Below are 17,115 nucleotides of genomic sequence, written 5' to 3' on the forward strand. Positions count from 1 at the left end.
TGCTATAGATTGGAGGGAATATATGTGGTCAATGCAGGAACTATATTATCTTATCAAAAAAATATTAGAAACTATATTATCGACCCTTGCAGCAGATGTTCCTTCTAAATTTTTCAATATTTTATTTCTAGTTTTGGTAGTTGTATTTATACCAGACTGATTTACTAAAAATCAATTTGCCCAAAAAGAAAATAAAAGAAAAGATGGAGTTGCACATTTCCAAAAATAAGGGTCATGAATACCCATTAAATCCTAAGGTTTTCTTGGAAAGCAATGAGGGAGAAGAGACAGCACTAGTAATTAAGGTGGGAGGCAACAATACCTCGGCTTCGGCAACGGTGCATCTGTGATAGTGGCAAGGATTTTTTTTCTTCTTTTCCTTTTGCCAACGACTATATTCGAAACAATGATGCCTTATGAGGGTGGGAGTGGGGAATTATTGGCAGCAGAGTTCCCCTTCATCCTGCCGGAGTTCGAGGGGGGACAAAGTCGACCTATTTCTCCATATTTGAGTAAGATTCTGTCCTGTTTTGATCAGTGATAGACCAGGCCTGCGCCCCAGCCTTAGTTTGGCACTAGTTTGATAAAAAAAGCTGGTTCTCATAAGAAATGCAGTAGAAAGATATGCAGTAATGCATATAGGGAATCTGAATCCAAGAAGAAAATAATTGCTTTCAAGCTAACATGAATAGGTATTTTATTAAAAAAGAAAAACATGAGCATAAATTATGTGAGAGAGAGAGAGAGAAAGAGAGAGAGTAGGCCTATTTAAAGTTGCTCTTGTTTTCTATTTTTGTTTCTCAAAAACCAAAGGCAGAATATGAATATGAAACCTTTTTATTTTTTTATTATTTGTAAAATTTTATGAAATATTTTTATTTTGTTAATTATTTGTAAAATTTTTAGAGCTGTTGGAAGCAAAAATTTATTGCTTTCAAAAAAAAAAAAAAAAAAAAAAAGCAAAAATGAAGGAAAAGGATGGCGTGACTTTTGTATAAATGCTATATTCAACATCAACTTCCATATGACATTTAATTTATTTATTTTTTATGATGTATATTTAATTAATTATAGAGAAACAAAATAAAAAAAAATGCTAATTAGGCTATGGGACGTTTTGTTTTTATTTTGTAAGAAAGAACATCCCATGACCAACCAAAATCAAAGTAGCCTGATACTTGCATCTTTCAAGCCGAATAAAGTTGCTCAAGTCATGGCTACCCAATATCTTACTCTCTTTCCTGAGCAGAACCTAAAGAATCTTACTCTAAACATAAGAAAATCTTCCACTGCAATTCTTTTTATATCAGAAGATGTATATGATTACCTTAATCCAAGCATATGATCCATGCAAAATTTGTGATTCATTGTTTCAAGGAAGCAAGCCTTCGGAGAGGAAAGATACGGACAACTAAATTAAACAGCAAGGAGCTTCACTGGGACACCAAACTAGTTTCTAAGGTCGTCTTCATCCTCTAATTCACTGGAAGACACCATGAAGTGATCTATTTGCCCTCACTTGATATCGTTTAAAGCGTTTCCTCACTAACAAAAATCGTTTAGAATCCTAAAACAACCTTAGATAGAGCTAGAAAGAGACTCCTTTCTTTGCCGGGGGAATAGAAGATATGAACCACTTCTGCAACCAAATTTGCACTTCTCAACAGTACCATTCCTTTTGGTGAACCAAACCAATTAAAATGAGCAAGAGATTGCATGCACTTGCTGCAATACTAAGCTACATACTGAAAAGCTCAAGAAACATTCTTTTTTTTACAGTGACAGTAAGTGACTTGTGGTGCTGAGAAGACCTCACAATTAAAGAAAATTAACAAATACGCTGAATATCACATCAAGAAAAAAATACTGATCAAAAGCTATTCTGATCGTTTCCACATTTCAATGAAGTCTTCTCAACATTTCGACCTGGCAATTAAATGAAAGTTTGATGGGACTTGACCCATCTTTCAACATCTTTTTTGAGGAAGTCCCATCTTTCTATGTCAGAAAGAAAAACAAGAATGAAACAAGAACAAGGATTTCTCAATTCGTCATGTAAGTGATCAGAGAGTTGAAGGTGTTTACGAACCCTTGATGGCTTTGGTCTCCCTTCACATGCATTGCTTTGGTAAAATACCACATTGCGAACAGGTATTATGCCAACTATAGTACTGTTGCATAAATTTATTATAGAAGAACAAAACCATCAGGCTAAAGCTTATCTTCCAAGTGTCTATAGTGATAATCTGAGCTCTAGATCTACTTCTTGCGCATCGTTAGAGTCAGAGTTCTGACTCATCGAACTTGTTGAGCGGCTTCGATCATGCCGTTTCTTCTTCTGCACTTTCTGTGAAATAGTCAAGTTAAGAGAATTAATATCACATAATAAAAATGCATGCCTTTTACGTTGAAGAGAAGATAAATATATATATGCTTCAAAGAAGGTGGCGTTCATCAAAATATAGAGTAGGTAAAAGTTTTAAGACGACCTCCGTGGTTTGTTCCCAAAGGGGCTGTGTTACAGTCGCTGGTGCATAATGGTGGGGTAGAAAGTTATCGTTGTAATCTGAGAGAGGCCTGATTAATTGATACAAAATATTAGAGAAGAAGTATAAAATAGTAATGGTTATTTATGAATGACTCAATTTTGGGATATATAACAGGCAAATAAAACTCAAGATACCTAGATGGAAGACTAGAGTGGAATTCACCATCTGTAATGTGTCTTCTTTCAGTGTCTCCATAACCCATCTACAACCATGTGAGGTAGTATCATGAGAGCAGAGAATTCATGTAAGATGGAAGAAAGGGTACGAGTAGAACAAATTTCAGATTTTTCTTTTTCCTAATTATGAAAGGACTACATATAAGTATATAACTAAGTAGATGAAAACAAGGACAATATGATCATCAAGTATTGTCCAACTTATGGTAAAATTAAACTATCTATTACTGCATTGGATTTTGGCGGATCTTTTCAGTTAATAAGTTTCATGAAATTAGGTTAAGATTGTTGATACGATGTTTTATGACCAATTTAAATTACAATATAAGATTTCTCTACTTGTAAGAATGGTGAAAAGCATGACCAATTAAATCCAGGATTGTAGGAAGGATAATTTTAGATGGTTGGCATATATTTGTTGCAATGTTGAAGGACTCCCGCAAGAATAAAATGGTGCTTTTGTGGTGGCGGAATGGGATCATTGAAATAGAAGGGAATAAAAAGGGGAGAGGGAACATTTCAAAACAGCAGGCTCTATTGCTTCAACTCTTTTAGGCTACACCACTGACCATATTAACCGACTCAACATTGTTTTATTCAACCGAGATGCCTCGTCTAGCCATTGATCCAGATTTTGGGGAATACATGTCTTTCTTACTAAAATAGGCCCCACTTTGTTGTTTTGACTAGGACTCTAGAAAAGGTATCAGTTTCCAACATTAAAACATGGCGATTATGATGATCTTGTTCATAATAACCATTGAAGACATCATGATGATTTTGATCACAAAATTTGAGAGGCAGTAATCTTCTCAAAAAATTTGAAAGGCATTACAAGTTAAATACATGTCAGGAGTTGCAAGCAAAGGAATATTGGGTGTTTCCTTTCCCTTTTTTTTTTGCAGTAAATTCTCTTTCGATTCTGAGGTTTTCCTATTGACATCAAGCTTGACATACCAAGAACTTTTTCTTTAGAGAGAGAGAGATATAAATGTACCATGATGTTGGGATGAAGAGCAAAGACTGTAGATGGTGAGGCCATGTTTGAGGAAGAGGGAGATGATGAAAGTGCCATATCCACTCCCATATCCTCCTGCTTGAAGACAACCATCAAAAGAAAGCTCCATGAAAAACTATATACCAATACACCATGCTTGAGAAAATTAAGCTGGTCAATGAAATATAAATAATAGACCTAAAAACTTAAAAAAAGAAAAAAAAGGACAGAGACCATTGTGAGATTACTGTGGAATGGGGACTGGATTGAGGGAAGATATTCGGCCATTTGATTTTGCAATCTGATCTTCTCCAACTGAGCCACTCCAAGTCCTCTCTGGGGTTGCTTTGGCTTCTGCGAACTGCTTTTCTTCCCCTTTCGTGGGGCACTAGAACTTGCACCTCCCAACCCCAATTCGCCAAAATAGCTGCTGCCCATCCTCTCCTCCTTCCAAAGCTCCAACTCTCAACGATATGTGCACACACACAGAGAGAGAGAGAGAGAGAGAGAGAGAGAGAGAGAGAGAGTTGAATCTATAGGATCCTTGGGAGTGAAAAGGATGGCTCTAACTGCGTGGTTTGATTGCTAATGAGATTTGGTGATATTCCTTTGGTTTTTTGCGTTTGTCTTGCTGTGCGGGCAGAGAAATATTATATTCCTCATAGCATCACGAACCACCGCGTGGAAGAGATGTGACCATATATAAATCCATCACTATCTTAAAATAAAAGAAAAAAGGCTTACTGTTTGATTTGTCAAAGATGTGCCCGAGGATCTGTCATAGAAATAGTTGCTTTGCTACATGGCAAGTAATTTATACTGAATTATTCTATTGTTGCGTAATAGTTTAAAAAAAAAAAAAACATATAAATAATACTAGTATATATTTTAGATATTAAGATAGATTGACCATATCTGTATTTCTTCATAACATAAAATTTTAACAAATTTGTCTCCATTCTATACTTGAAAATCAGATAATGCTTTTTTTCTTAAATTACATTTGTTTTTGAGAATCATTCTAAATGATAAATTAGATCATTTATTTGAGAGTATCCATAACTTACCTTTAAAAAATTCGTGTAGGCCCCATTAGCAAAGGTGCTCTTGGTATTTGACTATTTAAAGGCCCATACGTTAGGTGTGACTCTTTTATATAATAATAATGCATAGTCATTCAATTCCATTAAAAAGAGAGGAGAAAACATGGCAAGTGTGGAAGATATGTTCCCTAAGGTTGCGGTGTTTGACCCATCAAGATCACCTAGCAGGCTTCCATGAGGTTTTCCTCATCCTCCCACCAAAGATTTTCTTGCATCCACAAAGGACTAGCCTAAACGTTGACATCAAGTACAATACAGCAGAGATTTTGTGATTCAAGTTTAGACATGATATATTATGTAATGCATCTACAAGTACCATCTTTGAATCATGCAAGTGTCACAGTTAAATTTTTGACAGTTATCACACCAAGTACCATAGAAAATTTAAAGTTGGAATACAAAGCAAAGACACCTCATATCCCTCTGATTGAGGCCCTTAAATGCAGAGAACAATATCTCATTAAGAAAGAGGTTGCCTGCTGGCGAGAGATTTGGGTCTGATAAAATAAGGAGATGGAGGAGACTTTGTGTATTAATGTAGGTAGACGACACTTCGAAGAAGATAGCAAGTGAATATTTTATGGGAGTTTAGTGCTCCCCAGAAAATAGCTTTGGAATAGAAAGCAAAGATCTGATATGCTTGTCTTTCCAAGCCAGGGAGGGAGGAACAGATCTGCCAGCAAGATCTTCCTTATATTTCATTGCAATGAGATCTGAGGAATGGTGGCCTCAAGATTCTTGGTGATTAATTTTTTATGCCTTGTCTCATGCTTGCTTGCAATTATTTGTTCTTTTTGGGATACTTCAAGTTGTTTGTGGTGCACATGCACCAAGCCACCAACAAATGTGAATGGTAAGTGCAGACACAAAATGGTGTGCTTCATGCATTGTCTCCATCTGAAATTGATGCCTGTTCACCCAGATGAACCCAAATTCATGGCTACAGGGAGCCCCTCACCGAGGTGCGTCGCCCTTAAACCCTAACGGAATATTACTTAGGTGATGAACTGATTTCTTATTAAATTATCAAGGTTATATCACTGTTACCTTCTGATAAGTGGCACAAATTGAATGGGAACAACAAACTTGTACTGCAACTTTGTATTCTATGCAGCTAACATTGCTGCACCAAAAATATTCAGAAAATACAACATTACTGTGCCAGGAATGATTATGATAACATACCTATTACTTGCTCAACACCATTTTAGAGCATGCATGTAAGAAGATAAAACAATCATCTTTTCCCTGGCCATCTATAACTTACGAAGAATTCTGTGCTTGACAGATAATTAGGTGATGAAAAGATGAGCATCTTTGCTTAATAAACACATTTTCCGATTCCAATTGTAAGACTATTACTGTTTACAATATCACAATGTAATCATGCAACAAATTGCCGACCACATGAATTCTATGGCTTGAGGGTGAGTTTTGGTACAACATTGCTGTATTGTGATTTGAGTGTCATGAATTCGAAACACAAAAATAGTATCCTTGCATGTAGGATAAGATTGTGTATATCTAACCATCTCCGAATCTTATAGTAACTGGAGCCTCATGCACGGAGCTGCCGCTTTATGAATTGTATGGCCTAGCCACCTAGGTTAGGAATCGGGTCCAAGATGGTCCCAAATGTGACTTGTAGGTTAAATTGGCCACTAGCATAACCCTGTCTCTGATCCAATTAAGGGACCCCAAAAGGTGGATTTGGATCAGGGATTTCAATCAAGTAGGGAAACCATCACCATCACCCTAATGGCAGGGTTGAGACTCCTTGTGGGCCTTCTTCTATCAAACCTTGCTGTGGTCTCAAACTTAGCTTCAAATATTTCTCCATCCAAATGTTTACAAGGTTATATTCGGTTCCATCATCTTCATGCCTTTCTAGAGCTGGAAAAAGGCATGGCAGAAGCAATTCAGGTGGTCAAGCTCTGAATAACTTAATGAAGGTCAAGGATTCAGGAAATACTTGGATTTTTGAAGAGTTCAGTGCAAGTCAGCGAAGAAGAGGAGGTTGAAGGGGACTTGCGCTCCTTGGAGAGACCCAACTAAAGTTGTGTGATATGTGCAAGATTGTGAACGCGTGACACGTTGGATCGCAATGGAACTGCTGGGGCAACGAGATAACATGGACTCCATATATTAGAAGTGATTTTAGCCGACAGTTCTTTCTTTAGTTCATAGATGGGTAATTAATCTGATTTATTGGTTGGGGATGATTTTTTTTTTTTTTTTTTTGGGGTCCCTAATTTTGATCACCGTTCTAAGTGTCATGGGTGGTGGGGGTGAGTTTGTCTGTTGAGATAAGCTTTTAAGTTTTCCCCTCTCTCTTTTTTTTTTAAAAAAAAACTGCTTTTTTGGTGTTTTAGCCTGAATAGAGTGGTCAAATGGGAGGGGAGAAAGTATATTGTCAGAGGAAATGATCATTAAGCTGGCAAAGTGGTATTTAGATAAAGGAAGAGAAAAATGATATAGAAAATGTCATCCTTGAAGTACTTTTCTTTTCTTTTTTTTTTTTCTTACAAAGAGGGAGAGTAATGGGAGAAACCCCAATACCAACCAAATTTTATTCAGAAGAAAAGAGAACGTACAGAGATTCATCATACAGCCATGAAAAGCAGAAAGATTGGAATGTACAAAGACTAAAGTTATCTAAATCCTAGGGAAGACAAGCAGTAAAAGCTGTCAACACCTCCAGTAGGAAGAACCAAAAGACAAAAAAGGAGAATCAGAAGTAGTATGTGTTCTTCAGAATAGAGGGTAAGATCATGAGGTCATCAGCACCTGCCAATCACCATCATTGTCTCCACTCAAAAAGAGAACCATCATCATCCGAAGCGAATGAACAGAGTTTTGGTTCAGAGCCGAAGTACATAGTTAACATCACAGCTTAGAATAAAGTCTCCATGAAACTACTACAACCGGTTAGTCACAAAATTACCACCAACATCTACTTAATATAGTCAAAACTTCAGGTTATAAGCAGGCCCAATACAACCAAAGATTGAACCTGCCTCACAATGGATGTAGCCGAACCCATCCAGTCTTGTAGCCTGGTCCAATCAACCTGGAAGCTATCTCTGGAATGCCAAGCTTGAGCTTGGTTTCTATGGGACTTAAAAATGATGGCATTCGGTAATAGCAGGGACACCAGCGTGAGCCCCTGGGGCCTTATTTCTAGGCTCCTCTTAGTCTACTATGCTCTATTTAAGTTTTATCTGGGCATGCTTAGTGGTCACAACTCGCATCCAAGCAAAAGATCAGGGACTAGAGTCTTCAATCATGTTATTCCATCTTGACTCTGCTCAGGATTCCTTGAGTAAAAACTTCTGAATTTGTAAGTGAAAAAAAAAAGGACATGTCCAAATGGTACCTCCTTTAAAACTATGCTCTTTCTTTTCTTATTGAGTGAAGGAGATCAATAGGACCTATCTCTGGGAGTCCTAAGATAACATCAACATCCAAAGGCTTTATGCCAGGCTCATGTGGCAGGATGCAAATGTATGATTAGTATCTTGCACATGTGATGCATTTATTTTTCAAGGACATGCTAGGAGAAATAGGAGGATGAAGGTAGTAAGAAGAAATGCTTCTGATTTTTTTTTGTTGGTTCTGCAATCCAAATTACTCAATATAATGCCAAACTGGTGGAAAATTTTCCAAAATTGCATGTTAGCAAAGCTGTAGGCCATGGCCAAGTTCATGCGATCCCATTTTGCCATGAGATTATTCAGGTATAGAGTTTTGATGTCAACCATCACTATGTATGAAGAAACTGCAATTGCCTTAATTCTTCTCCTGTCTTTGATAATTCTTGTCCCTTAGTGATTCTTCTATTCTGCTTCAGAAATCTTTACATAGATGTCAAGTTGAACACCAAGAGAAGCTCCTTGTGCCAGCAAAAGTAATGATATGATAATGTTGTGCTTTATATTCAGATCAAAAGAAGCATGGAAGATATAACAACTAAAAAAAATAGCAAAACACCACCATCAATAATAACTAGAGCATCATCAACCTATAACTCATACTTTTTGGCAAAAAAAAAAAAAAAAAAAAGAGGAGACATTTCATAACCGGAGATTTTGCCACTGTCATTAGATAGATCTAGAACAACACCAAGTAGTTGGAGGCTCATTCGCTTCTCCATGACATTTGAACTCCTCTTCGTCTTTTAGTTGATATGTATATCTAGCATATTTTTTGAGAGGCAAATAGCATGGTTGGCTGAATTACAGCTTATGTAGTGGAGCACTTCAAAGGCTGAATCTGGAGATGAGATGACTTGTGCCTACCGACCCTATAGGATCTTGTGTCGGCTGATTTTATGATGTACCAAAAAAAAAAAAAAAAAAAAAAAAAAGGAAGAGAAGACACAAACATTTTGGAAAATTTGTGATGTAACTATGATCCAATTTAAGCTACACAAGATTAACTTTAATATCATTTGATAGAAAAATAATTCATAATTTTTTCATAGAAAGAGAACACTACTAGTCCAACACCCGATCTAAAATTTTTTCTATGCTCTGCAACAAAATTCGTGCGACCCGCGCCAATGGTGATACCAGGCCCAACACAGCCCACAAACCCAGGACCAGCTCTGCCGCCACCATTATCTCCCGCTTCGCACCCCACAAACTTGTACACAAAGCAGGAAAGAGAGAGAAAAGGGCTAAAAGGCCGAGGAGATGATGCAGGAGAGCATGCTCTCGGCTCGACGGTCTCCGCCGAGCCAGGAGGAGGATGACGGAGACGACGAGTCCAAGATCCGGAAGCACGCCTTCCTCGCCGCCCGGATCTCTATGCACGCCCGGCTTGCTTCCGCCTCGCACTGCCTCGCCGTCTCCCTCTCTCTCCTTCTCCTGCTCCTCGTCGCCTCCTTCTTCCTCTCCCGCTCGCGCCCCGTGATCTGTGTCCCCGCCTACGATTCCATCGCCCGCACCACCCTCTTTGAGGCCAGCCTCGAGGGCCTCGCCTCCGATTTCGGATCCCTTGGCGTTCCCTGGTGTAAGCCCTTTAAATCTGTCTTTTCCTTCGCTCGATCTCAGGAAATTAGAGTATTTTGAGGTTTAATTGTTTTTTTTTGGAGTAAATATTTTAATGTTTTCGTTGATTTGGCTTTATGATGTGATTCGATCCCGTGATTCCTCGTCCGGAAGAATCGGTTGTTGCCTTCTTGATGGCATCTAAGTTTTGGTCGTCAGGTTTCGGATTTGTCCGGTCTATTTTGGTAGTATCATGGGAATTATGGTAATTGTACGAAATCTTCCAAAACTTTCGCTTCTCTGGTCGAATCAAGATGGTTTCCATCTAAATTGCCTCTTCTGTCGTGATTTGTAGATCACAGGAGTTTATTTATGGAAATTTAGTCTGCTATATCGACTTTTGCTATCTCCTCAAGGCTTCACTGCCCTTTTCCTGCTATCAAGATGCCATTTTTTCAAAAAAAAATTGTTCGAACTGGGTGAAGTAGAATAATAGATTGCAACAAATGTTGCTACAAATGGACTTTAAATGTTAAGTATAGGTTCAAGATTTCATTTTTTTTCTTCTTTCGGGACCCATCATCTTAGAGCTTACTGATTGGTTGAATGAGGTAGAATTTCTCTGCATTTCCATGGTCTCTTAATTACTGTTCTTGGGAAAAGGCAGATCGAAACACGGCAAAACAGTAGAATGGACGACAAAGGATCTACTCAAAGGCTTGGAAGAGTTTGTACCGATCTATGAGACCCGTCCAATTAAGAACAACATGTATGGGATGGGCTTTGACCATAGCTTCGGACTCTGGTTCATGGCCCGTTGGCTGAAGCCAGATCTGATGATTGAGAGTGGTGCTTTCAAAGGACATTCGACATGGGTCCTTCGACAAGCAATGCCAGGGACACGGATTATATCGCTGTCACCCCGACACCCAGAGAAGTATCTGAAGAAGGGGCCCGCCTATGTGGATGCAAACTGCACTTACTTCAGTGGGAAGGATTTTTTGGATTTTGGAAGTGTCGACTGGGGGAATGTTATGAGGAAGCATGGGATTTCAGATCTCAGTCGGGTGCTTGTATTCTTTGATGATCACCAGAATGAACTAAAAAGGTATATGCATGCCTGATATTTGGTCCTTTTCTATCCAAAGCATATAAGTAATCCATATTACACTAAAAACTTTAGCATATCTTTCTGGTTTGCTCAGTTCAAGTGCTACTGAAATTTTGCTTTTTGCCCTCATGGTCCATGGAACTTTTTCATTTCTTGGTGACAGTTAATTATTTTAATCATTATCCACCCTTGCAAGTTGCAAATTATAACTGTTCATGATCTCTGCAAGATCATAAGAGAAGAAGTTTAATAGCTTTATTTTCTTCATCTACTCCTTAGCATATATCTCCATAAGCTGTGGGTGTTGATTTTGTGTTTACTGAAACAGATTAAAACAGGCACTGAAAGCTGGATTCCGGCATCTTATATTTGAGGATAACTATGATACTGGAACTGGAGATCATTATTCCCTAAGGCAAATCTGTGATCAATTTTATATTAGAGGTGCGTATTTGTATTCTTCCTTGGCTTTTATGTGACATATATACATGTTCATGCACTTTCATGGATGCAAGCCTGCATCCAGCTGTACATTGGAAATTCTGGAACATTTATATAAATACTTGAGACTTCATAAAGTTCAATGGATGAAGCAGTCCAAACTTCATACTCACTGTTGTCTTTCTTTGATCGGTTCGCTGAAACTTTGAGTAATATGATTAATAGGTGACATGTTAAAACCAACTAACCATGGAATGTGCACTAGGAATCTTGAATCTAAGACCTGGAAAGCATCTGTTATCTTAGGGATGAGCTTTTCTGTTGTTGGAAACTGATCTTGCAAAGTTTCCTACACAGAGCATGGTTGTGTTTAAGAACAGGGTGTGGTTTGATATGCAAGGTTCCACCAACTAAATTTGAAAATATTGTAGTAAGAAATGTCTATCTAGTGTATTATACCTGCTTGGCGGTTATCTCTATAAACTTGCTATTGCACCTCCTGCCAGTGCTTCTTTATCTTAAGAGAAATACTAGATAAGCACACCTAGTTGGCATGCCAAATGCCATGCCTTCTAATTGGCAATGGTTACCTGAAAAATCTTACTTAACAAGCTTTTTTTGGGTAAGGTTGATCGGATTTGGGCTCAAATCCGGTCAAGTCAAAACTAAACAATGGAGGTCCTACATCGATGATGCAAGCTGTTGGATGTGATCTACTAACTCAAAGTTGCTTGCACACAAAAAATTATATGATTTGAAAACTCCTAGTCTGTACATCAAGTGATCAAAAAATACATATAATTCAATTTTATTTAGATTGTCCAATTTTTGACTACTTGATACATAGGCTAGAGGTCTCCAAATTATATTATTTTTTGTATGTAAGCAGTTTTGATGTAGTAGATCACATTCAACGGCTTGGATCATTGATGTAGAACCCCAATTATAAAGTTTTGATCTGACCGGATTTGAGTCCAAATCTGATCGACCAGATTCTAGCCTAGCTCTCTCTCTCTCTCTATTGATATATATATATATTTGGTAACACTCACTATGTATATATATATATATATATATGTGTATATATATATATGTATATATATATAGACATGCATACATACATATATATATGATATATATAGACATGCACACATACATATACATGCATACATCGTGTGTGTGTGTGTGTGTGTGTGTGTGTGTGTGCGCGCGCGCGCGTGCATGTATAGTATTTTTTAAGCTATTCCTAGAAACGTACCTAAACCAATATATGAATAGATTATGAAACCATTTGTTGAGGATCGCATGTGAGATGGAATAATTAGTAAGAAGTAGAAGGAACAATATAGATGTTGGGGCCCAAAAACCTTAATGGCTCAAGTTTTAGGATGTATTGGGTTCTGACATGTATATCAAGCTTTTTTGGTATTAGGACTTCTTGTTTCCTTAACAAGTGATATCAGAGCTGATGATTGACAATCCTAGGCAACTCTTGGAGCTGTAAGTGTGCCGCAATTGATAGCTGTTGTGAGGAATGGTAATATGCAGGCTGGTAGAGTTGAGTCATAGGAGTCGTGTTATGCTGAGTTGATGCGGCAAACTGAAATTGATAGAGCATGGTGCTTGGTTGACCATAGGATTGGACTTGGTTCATGGAAAAGAGAGCTTTTATAAAGGTGCAGCAAAAAACTGCTTTTGAAGAGCGACACTCTTGGTCTTGACCTGGATCATGCCTAGTTAGATGTGGCTCTTGGATGGAATGATACAATGTAGTGCACTTGAAAGAATAATTGGGTGCAAATCTTGATCTGAGAGTAGTACATTGGACTTGAGGGGAAGTTGAAATTGGCTCATACTTGTCGGGGGAGAATGTGGAGGATCATGTGGGAAGTTTGGTTCCACATGTAATAAATTAGTGGGAGGTAGAAGGATTGATATAGATGTTTGGTTTCAAAATATAATGGTTTAAGGTTTTGGCTTAAGCAGGTTCCAACATGTGGATCAATCCTTCTGGTATTAGGACTTCGTATCTCCTTAACGCCATTGCCATGAATAACTCTTCTTTTCCTAGAAACTATTGACTCATTAATAAAAAGTTTAAGAGATGGATGATCACATAGTTACTCTCACATCTTGCAGAGCTGCATTCAAACTATCCCTTGTGCCCGCATTCTGTCATCACAAGTTTTGTTATGATTTTATTGCCTTATTGGACATGCTTTATTGTTGCTTTTTCATATGTTTTATATCTATGTCTTCTTGCCATGGAATTGATTCGGAGCCTTTTTGGCAAATTTAGCATGATGTCTTATGGGATTGGCATAGCAAGGGGGTGGGTAGGGGGATGGTGGTGTTTGATACCCATGTTTTGGAAAGGATAGTTTAGGAATATTGATTTTGCTCATTCAGAAATCGGAGAAGCATGATAGTTCCATGCAGATACATGGTATCAATCCTTAAATTTTTCTGACATCCGCTTTCACTTAGTTGCACCTGAACCCTCTCGCTCCTGCCCTCAGTTGGGTATCTCTCTATCCTCCCGGCCCCCCCCCCCGCGCCAAAAAAAAAGCTCTTTTCTCCTTTAAATACTTTCTTATCAGTTTGCATACATTCTATGAAGGAAATGGGGAAAATACTAAATCCTGGTGCTTGTTTATCTTCTTTTCAAATTCCTCTATAGTTGCTACCGCTACTGCATTGCTTTTTTTTCGCAGGGGGGGGGGGGGTGGTAAGTATAAAAAATTCAATTAAATTACATTTTATTTAAAGTATAAGAATATATTATTTTAAATAACAATGATATTGTTTAAAATGGATGGATAGGTCAGAGGGACCTAAAAGGGAAATATTATCATATGAGTTATGTTCTAAGTTGAATAATTCTATCAATTTAAAATTCTAAATTTCAATGTTAAGTGATTTAAAATAGTTTAATTGGTTTGTGATTGGAGAGTTGAGTGAATCAAGCAATCGAATTAGGAAACAATGATAAATAGTATGCTACTCCATTTATCTTCTCAAAAAAAAAAAAAAAGGCATTTGTTGACTGGCCAAATTTTTTATTTTTGCTAAGATTTGTTAAAGAGAGGCTGGTAGTTTTTGAAAAAAAAGGACTAAGGGCATTCTGGTATGCAAAGTTGACAGATAGGATATAGAGGGGAATATGTCAAAATCCAAAAGTTTCTCTTTTTTTTTTTTCAATTTGTGAGCCAGAAAAGAAAATTATGATTTCTTACAAGATCTCCAGTCTCATGGTTCATTGCATGTTGGTCTTCCTGAATGACAACTTCATGTTCGATATATTATATTTTCCACTCTTGGTCACTGTTTATGGAAGACTGCAGTTTTTTTTTTTTTAAGGGAGAAAAACAATTTTAGGTGTCATTTTCCATTTCTTTTAGCTCAGTAATTTTAGATGTTTGTCCCCACGAGCTCTCTTCCCTCATTTTGATTATGAAATTCTCTTCCGTATCTGTTGTCTTAAAGAGATATTTTTCTGCATGCTTGTTCCTTGAAATTCTCCTCCATTATACTCCATGTCCTCAATGAGATCTTTCCTTTATTGTGATCTCCTGTTATCCTTTATTTTCCTTTTCTGCAGTGCATGGATGACATTTTAATGTCTTCTTATCTAGTATGAGTATTTCAGCTGGTAATTTACATTTCCTTGTTTCTATTCCAAATTTAAAAAAATAAATAAATAAATCCATCATCTTTTCTCCTTAACCTACTCTGTTGTAGTCTTTTCTGTAGATACTTAAATAGCTGATCATCATATTGCAAGTCACCATGAGATCATGCAGATTATCATGAAAGCCTTGTTGCTTAAGCTATAGATCTTAATGGTGCAGTGCCAAGCAAACAACTTGATGTATGTTAAGGTGGCACATGATCTCATGTTGGTCTCAAATAGTTCCTCTTGACAATCTAAATATGTCATTTTCCAGACTATGGATTGAATAGTTGTCCAGGTGGGAAACATTATTCAACCAGGTGAATATAATTGATAGATTGGAAGATCAGTAAGTTCTATGACATCCTTTAGACCTGTATAGTGAGCCATATACCTAGCTTTTCTGTCTCCTTTCCTCCTTACATGACCATTCTGTCAATGACCACCTGCAGTCCAGCACAGAAATTGAAGCCCTGTACTGGCTGCACAGAACTGCTATCGAAAACTACTTTTCTTGCTTTCAGCCATTTGGATCATTTCTTGAAAGAAAATGGTGCTCATTTTGTTTATCTAAGCACACCCTTCAACAATCTGAATAATGTGTTGTGTGCAGTCAGTGAGATGCATTGCAATGATTAGGGGTAATGGCTGATAATTTCAGACTTGTTTCTTCTGCTGGTCCTTAGATACCTTAGGTATGTTTTCATTTGATTGGACATTGTGTTTTTATTGTAGGTGGCGGGCATAGCTGCTTCAAAGATAGTGATGAGGCAAGAATAAGGATGAAAAGAAAAAGGTTCTGGGAGAAGGCTGTTGATGTTGATGTACTATGTGGGGAGGGGGAAGCATGGTGGGGTGTTAAAGGATACATGCGTGATGACTTTAATCACAGCAATAAGGCAATATCCTATGCAGAACATTTTCAAAATAGCAGGTTTGTGGAGTCAGTGTTGGACGTATATTGGGAGCTCCCACCAGTGGCCGGTCCCTCCCTTACCCATCAAACTAGATATGACCCTTCTCGTGCACCTGATCCAATTGTTGAAGATGGAACGTATGGTTTATTTCGGAGGCTTGGTCTAGCAAGACTTGAAACCTCAGTATTTAATGGATACACACAGATGGTATATCTTCAAATATCCGCCCCGACCTCTTAAGTATATGGGGTCTTGTCATTGATGTGCGCTGGATCCAAAAAAAAAAAAATGGTGGGCTCGAGTTTTGTATGGCATATGGAATCTATGATCTATTTCATCTTGTTAAAATTGTTTCTTCTTTACTCATGCATGTTTACTCCTACCTTTTGTAAATACATGTTTTCCATTTTAATAGATTTGCAACATCAGTGTCATTAATAATGTACTCTTAGAGTTCTGATTTGTACGTTAATATCCTGATTATAGTTTAGCCTTTTAGCCTTCAGCACTTGTTTTTCTTTATCTGCACTGCCATGCTAAATTGGAAACAGTAACTCCTTGCTAAGCCATTCCTGCCAATGTTGCACTTGCTTATCCCGTCTCAGGTCATTCTCTCCACCTATCCTTTGAGACTATTTTTTGGTTTGATACGTTACAACATTTATAGGATTAAAAAATTTGTAATTTCCATTATTGAAGTGATGCTATAGAGGGACCCTATCATAATTTGTCTCTAGTGTTTGTTGTTTGACTTCTTGCAAAGAATTATATAGGAAAATTTTGCATCAGTCAGAATTTTGTGGTTCTCTCTCCCACTTCACCTCCCGTCTACCTCTCTCCTTTTCTATATCTGATTCATTATTTGGTAATAATTAGAGTTATTATAAAGTTGGATATGCTGGTGTTGTTATATATGCAGAGCTCATAGAAACTGGTGTCCTGTCTTGCAAGTAAATTGTACCTTCCACTTGTATCGTCCTGGTCTGTTGACTTAGGAAGTCTCATGATGGAGATGCAAACTAGTTTCTGAGGTTACAATTCATCATTAGTATATCTGTAATTGTTCTTGTGCTTTTGTGATGGCGAAAACATTCCTCTCTTGTGGCGAGTCCTCGATGACATTATATTATGTATTTTGTTAAGTGAGTTGTTTTACA

General features: G+C 37.5%; 2 protein-coding genes across 3 annotated transcripts; one reads left to right on the forward strand and one right to left on the reverse strand.

The window, feature by feature from the left end:
• Positions 1-1,716: 1,716 nt before the first annotated feature.
• On the reverse strand, positions 1,717-4,276 carry LOC105047355 (protein SPEAR1). Of its 2 annotated transcripts, XR_012142247.1 has the most exons (6): positions 3,957-4,276; positions 3,723-3,818; positions 2,684-2,751; positions 2,490-2,577; positions 2,090-2,347; positions 1,717-1,998 (listed from the first exon to the last, which is right to left on the reverse strand). XR_012142247.1 is itself a non-coding variant. In XM_010926267.3 (5 exons), the coding sequence occupies exons 1-5, from the start codon at positions 4,158-4,160 to the stop codon at positions 2,234-2,236; spliced, it is 570 nt and encodes a 189-aa protein (XP_010924569.1). In that variant the 5' UTR covers positions 4,161-4,276; the 3' UTR covers positions 1,721-2,233. The 2 variants fall into 2 exon arrangements, 1 of the variants encoding a protein (XP_010924569.1); XM_010926267.3 differs by having other exon boundaries at positions 1,721-2,347.
• A 5,166-nt stretch (positions 4,277-9,442) lies between these two features.
• LOC105047356 (uncharacterized) lies at positions 9,443-16,399 on the forward strand. The gene is made up of 4 exons (XM_010926268.4): positions 9,443-9,838; positions 10,480-10,924; positions 11,256-11,371; positions 15,777-16,399. Exons 1-4 carry the CDS (start codon positions 9,520-9,522, stop codon positions 16,196-16,198), a joined length of 1,302 nt encoding a protein of 433 aa, XP_010924570.3. The 5' UTR covers positions 9,443-9,519; the 3' UTR covers positions 16,199-16,399.
• The last annotated feature ends 716 nt before the right edge of the window (positions 16,400-17,115 follow it).

The sequence above is a fragment of the Elaeis guineensis genome, chromosome 6, assembly GCF_000442705.2.
Source record: "Elaeis guineensis isolate ETL-2024a chromosome 6, EG11, whole genome shotgun sequence".
NCBI classification, from domain to species: Eukaryota; Viridiplantae; Streptophyta; class Magnoliopsida; order Arecales; family Arecaceae; genus Elaeis; species Elaeis guineensis.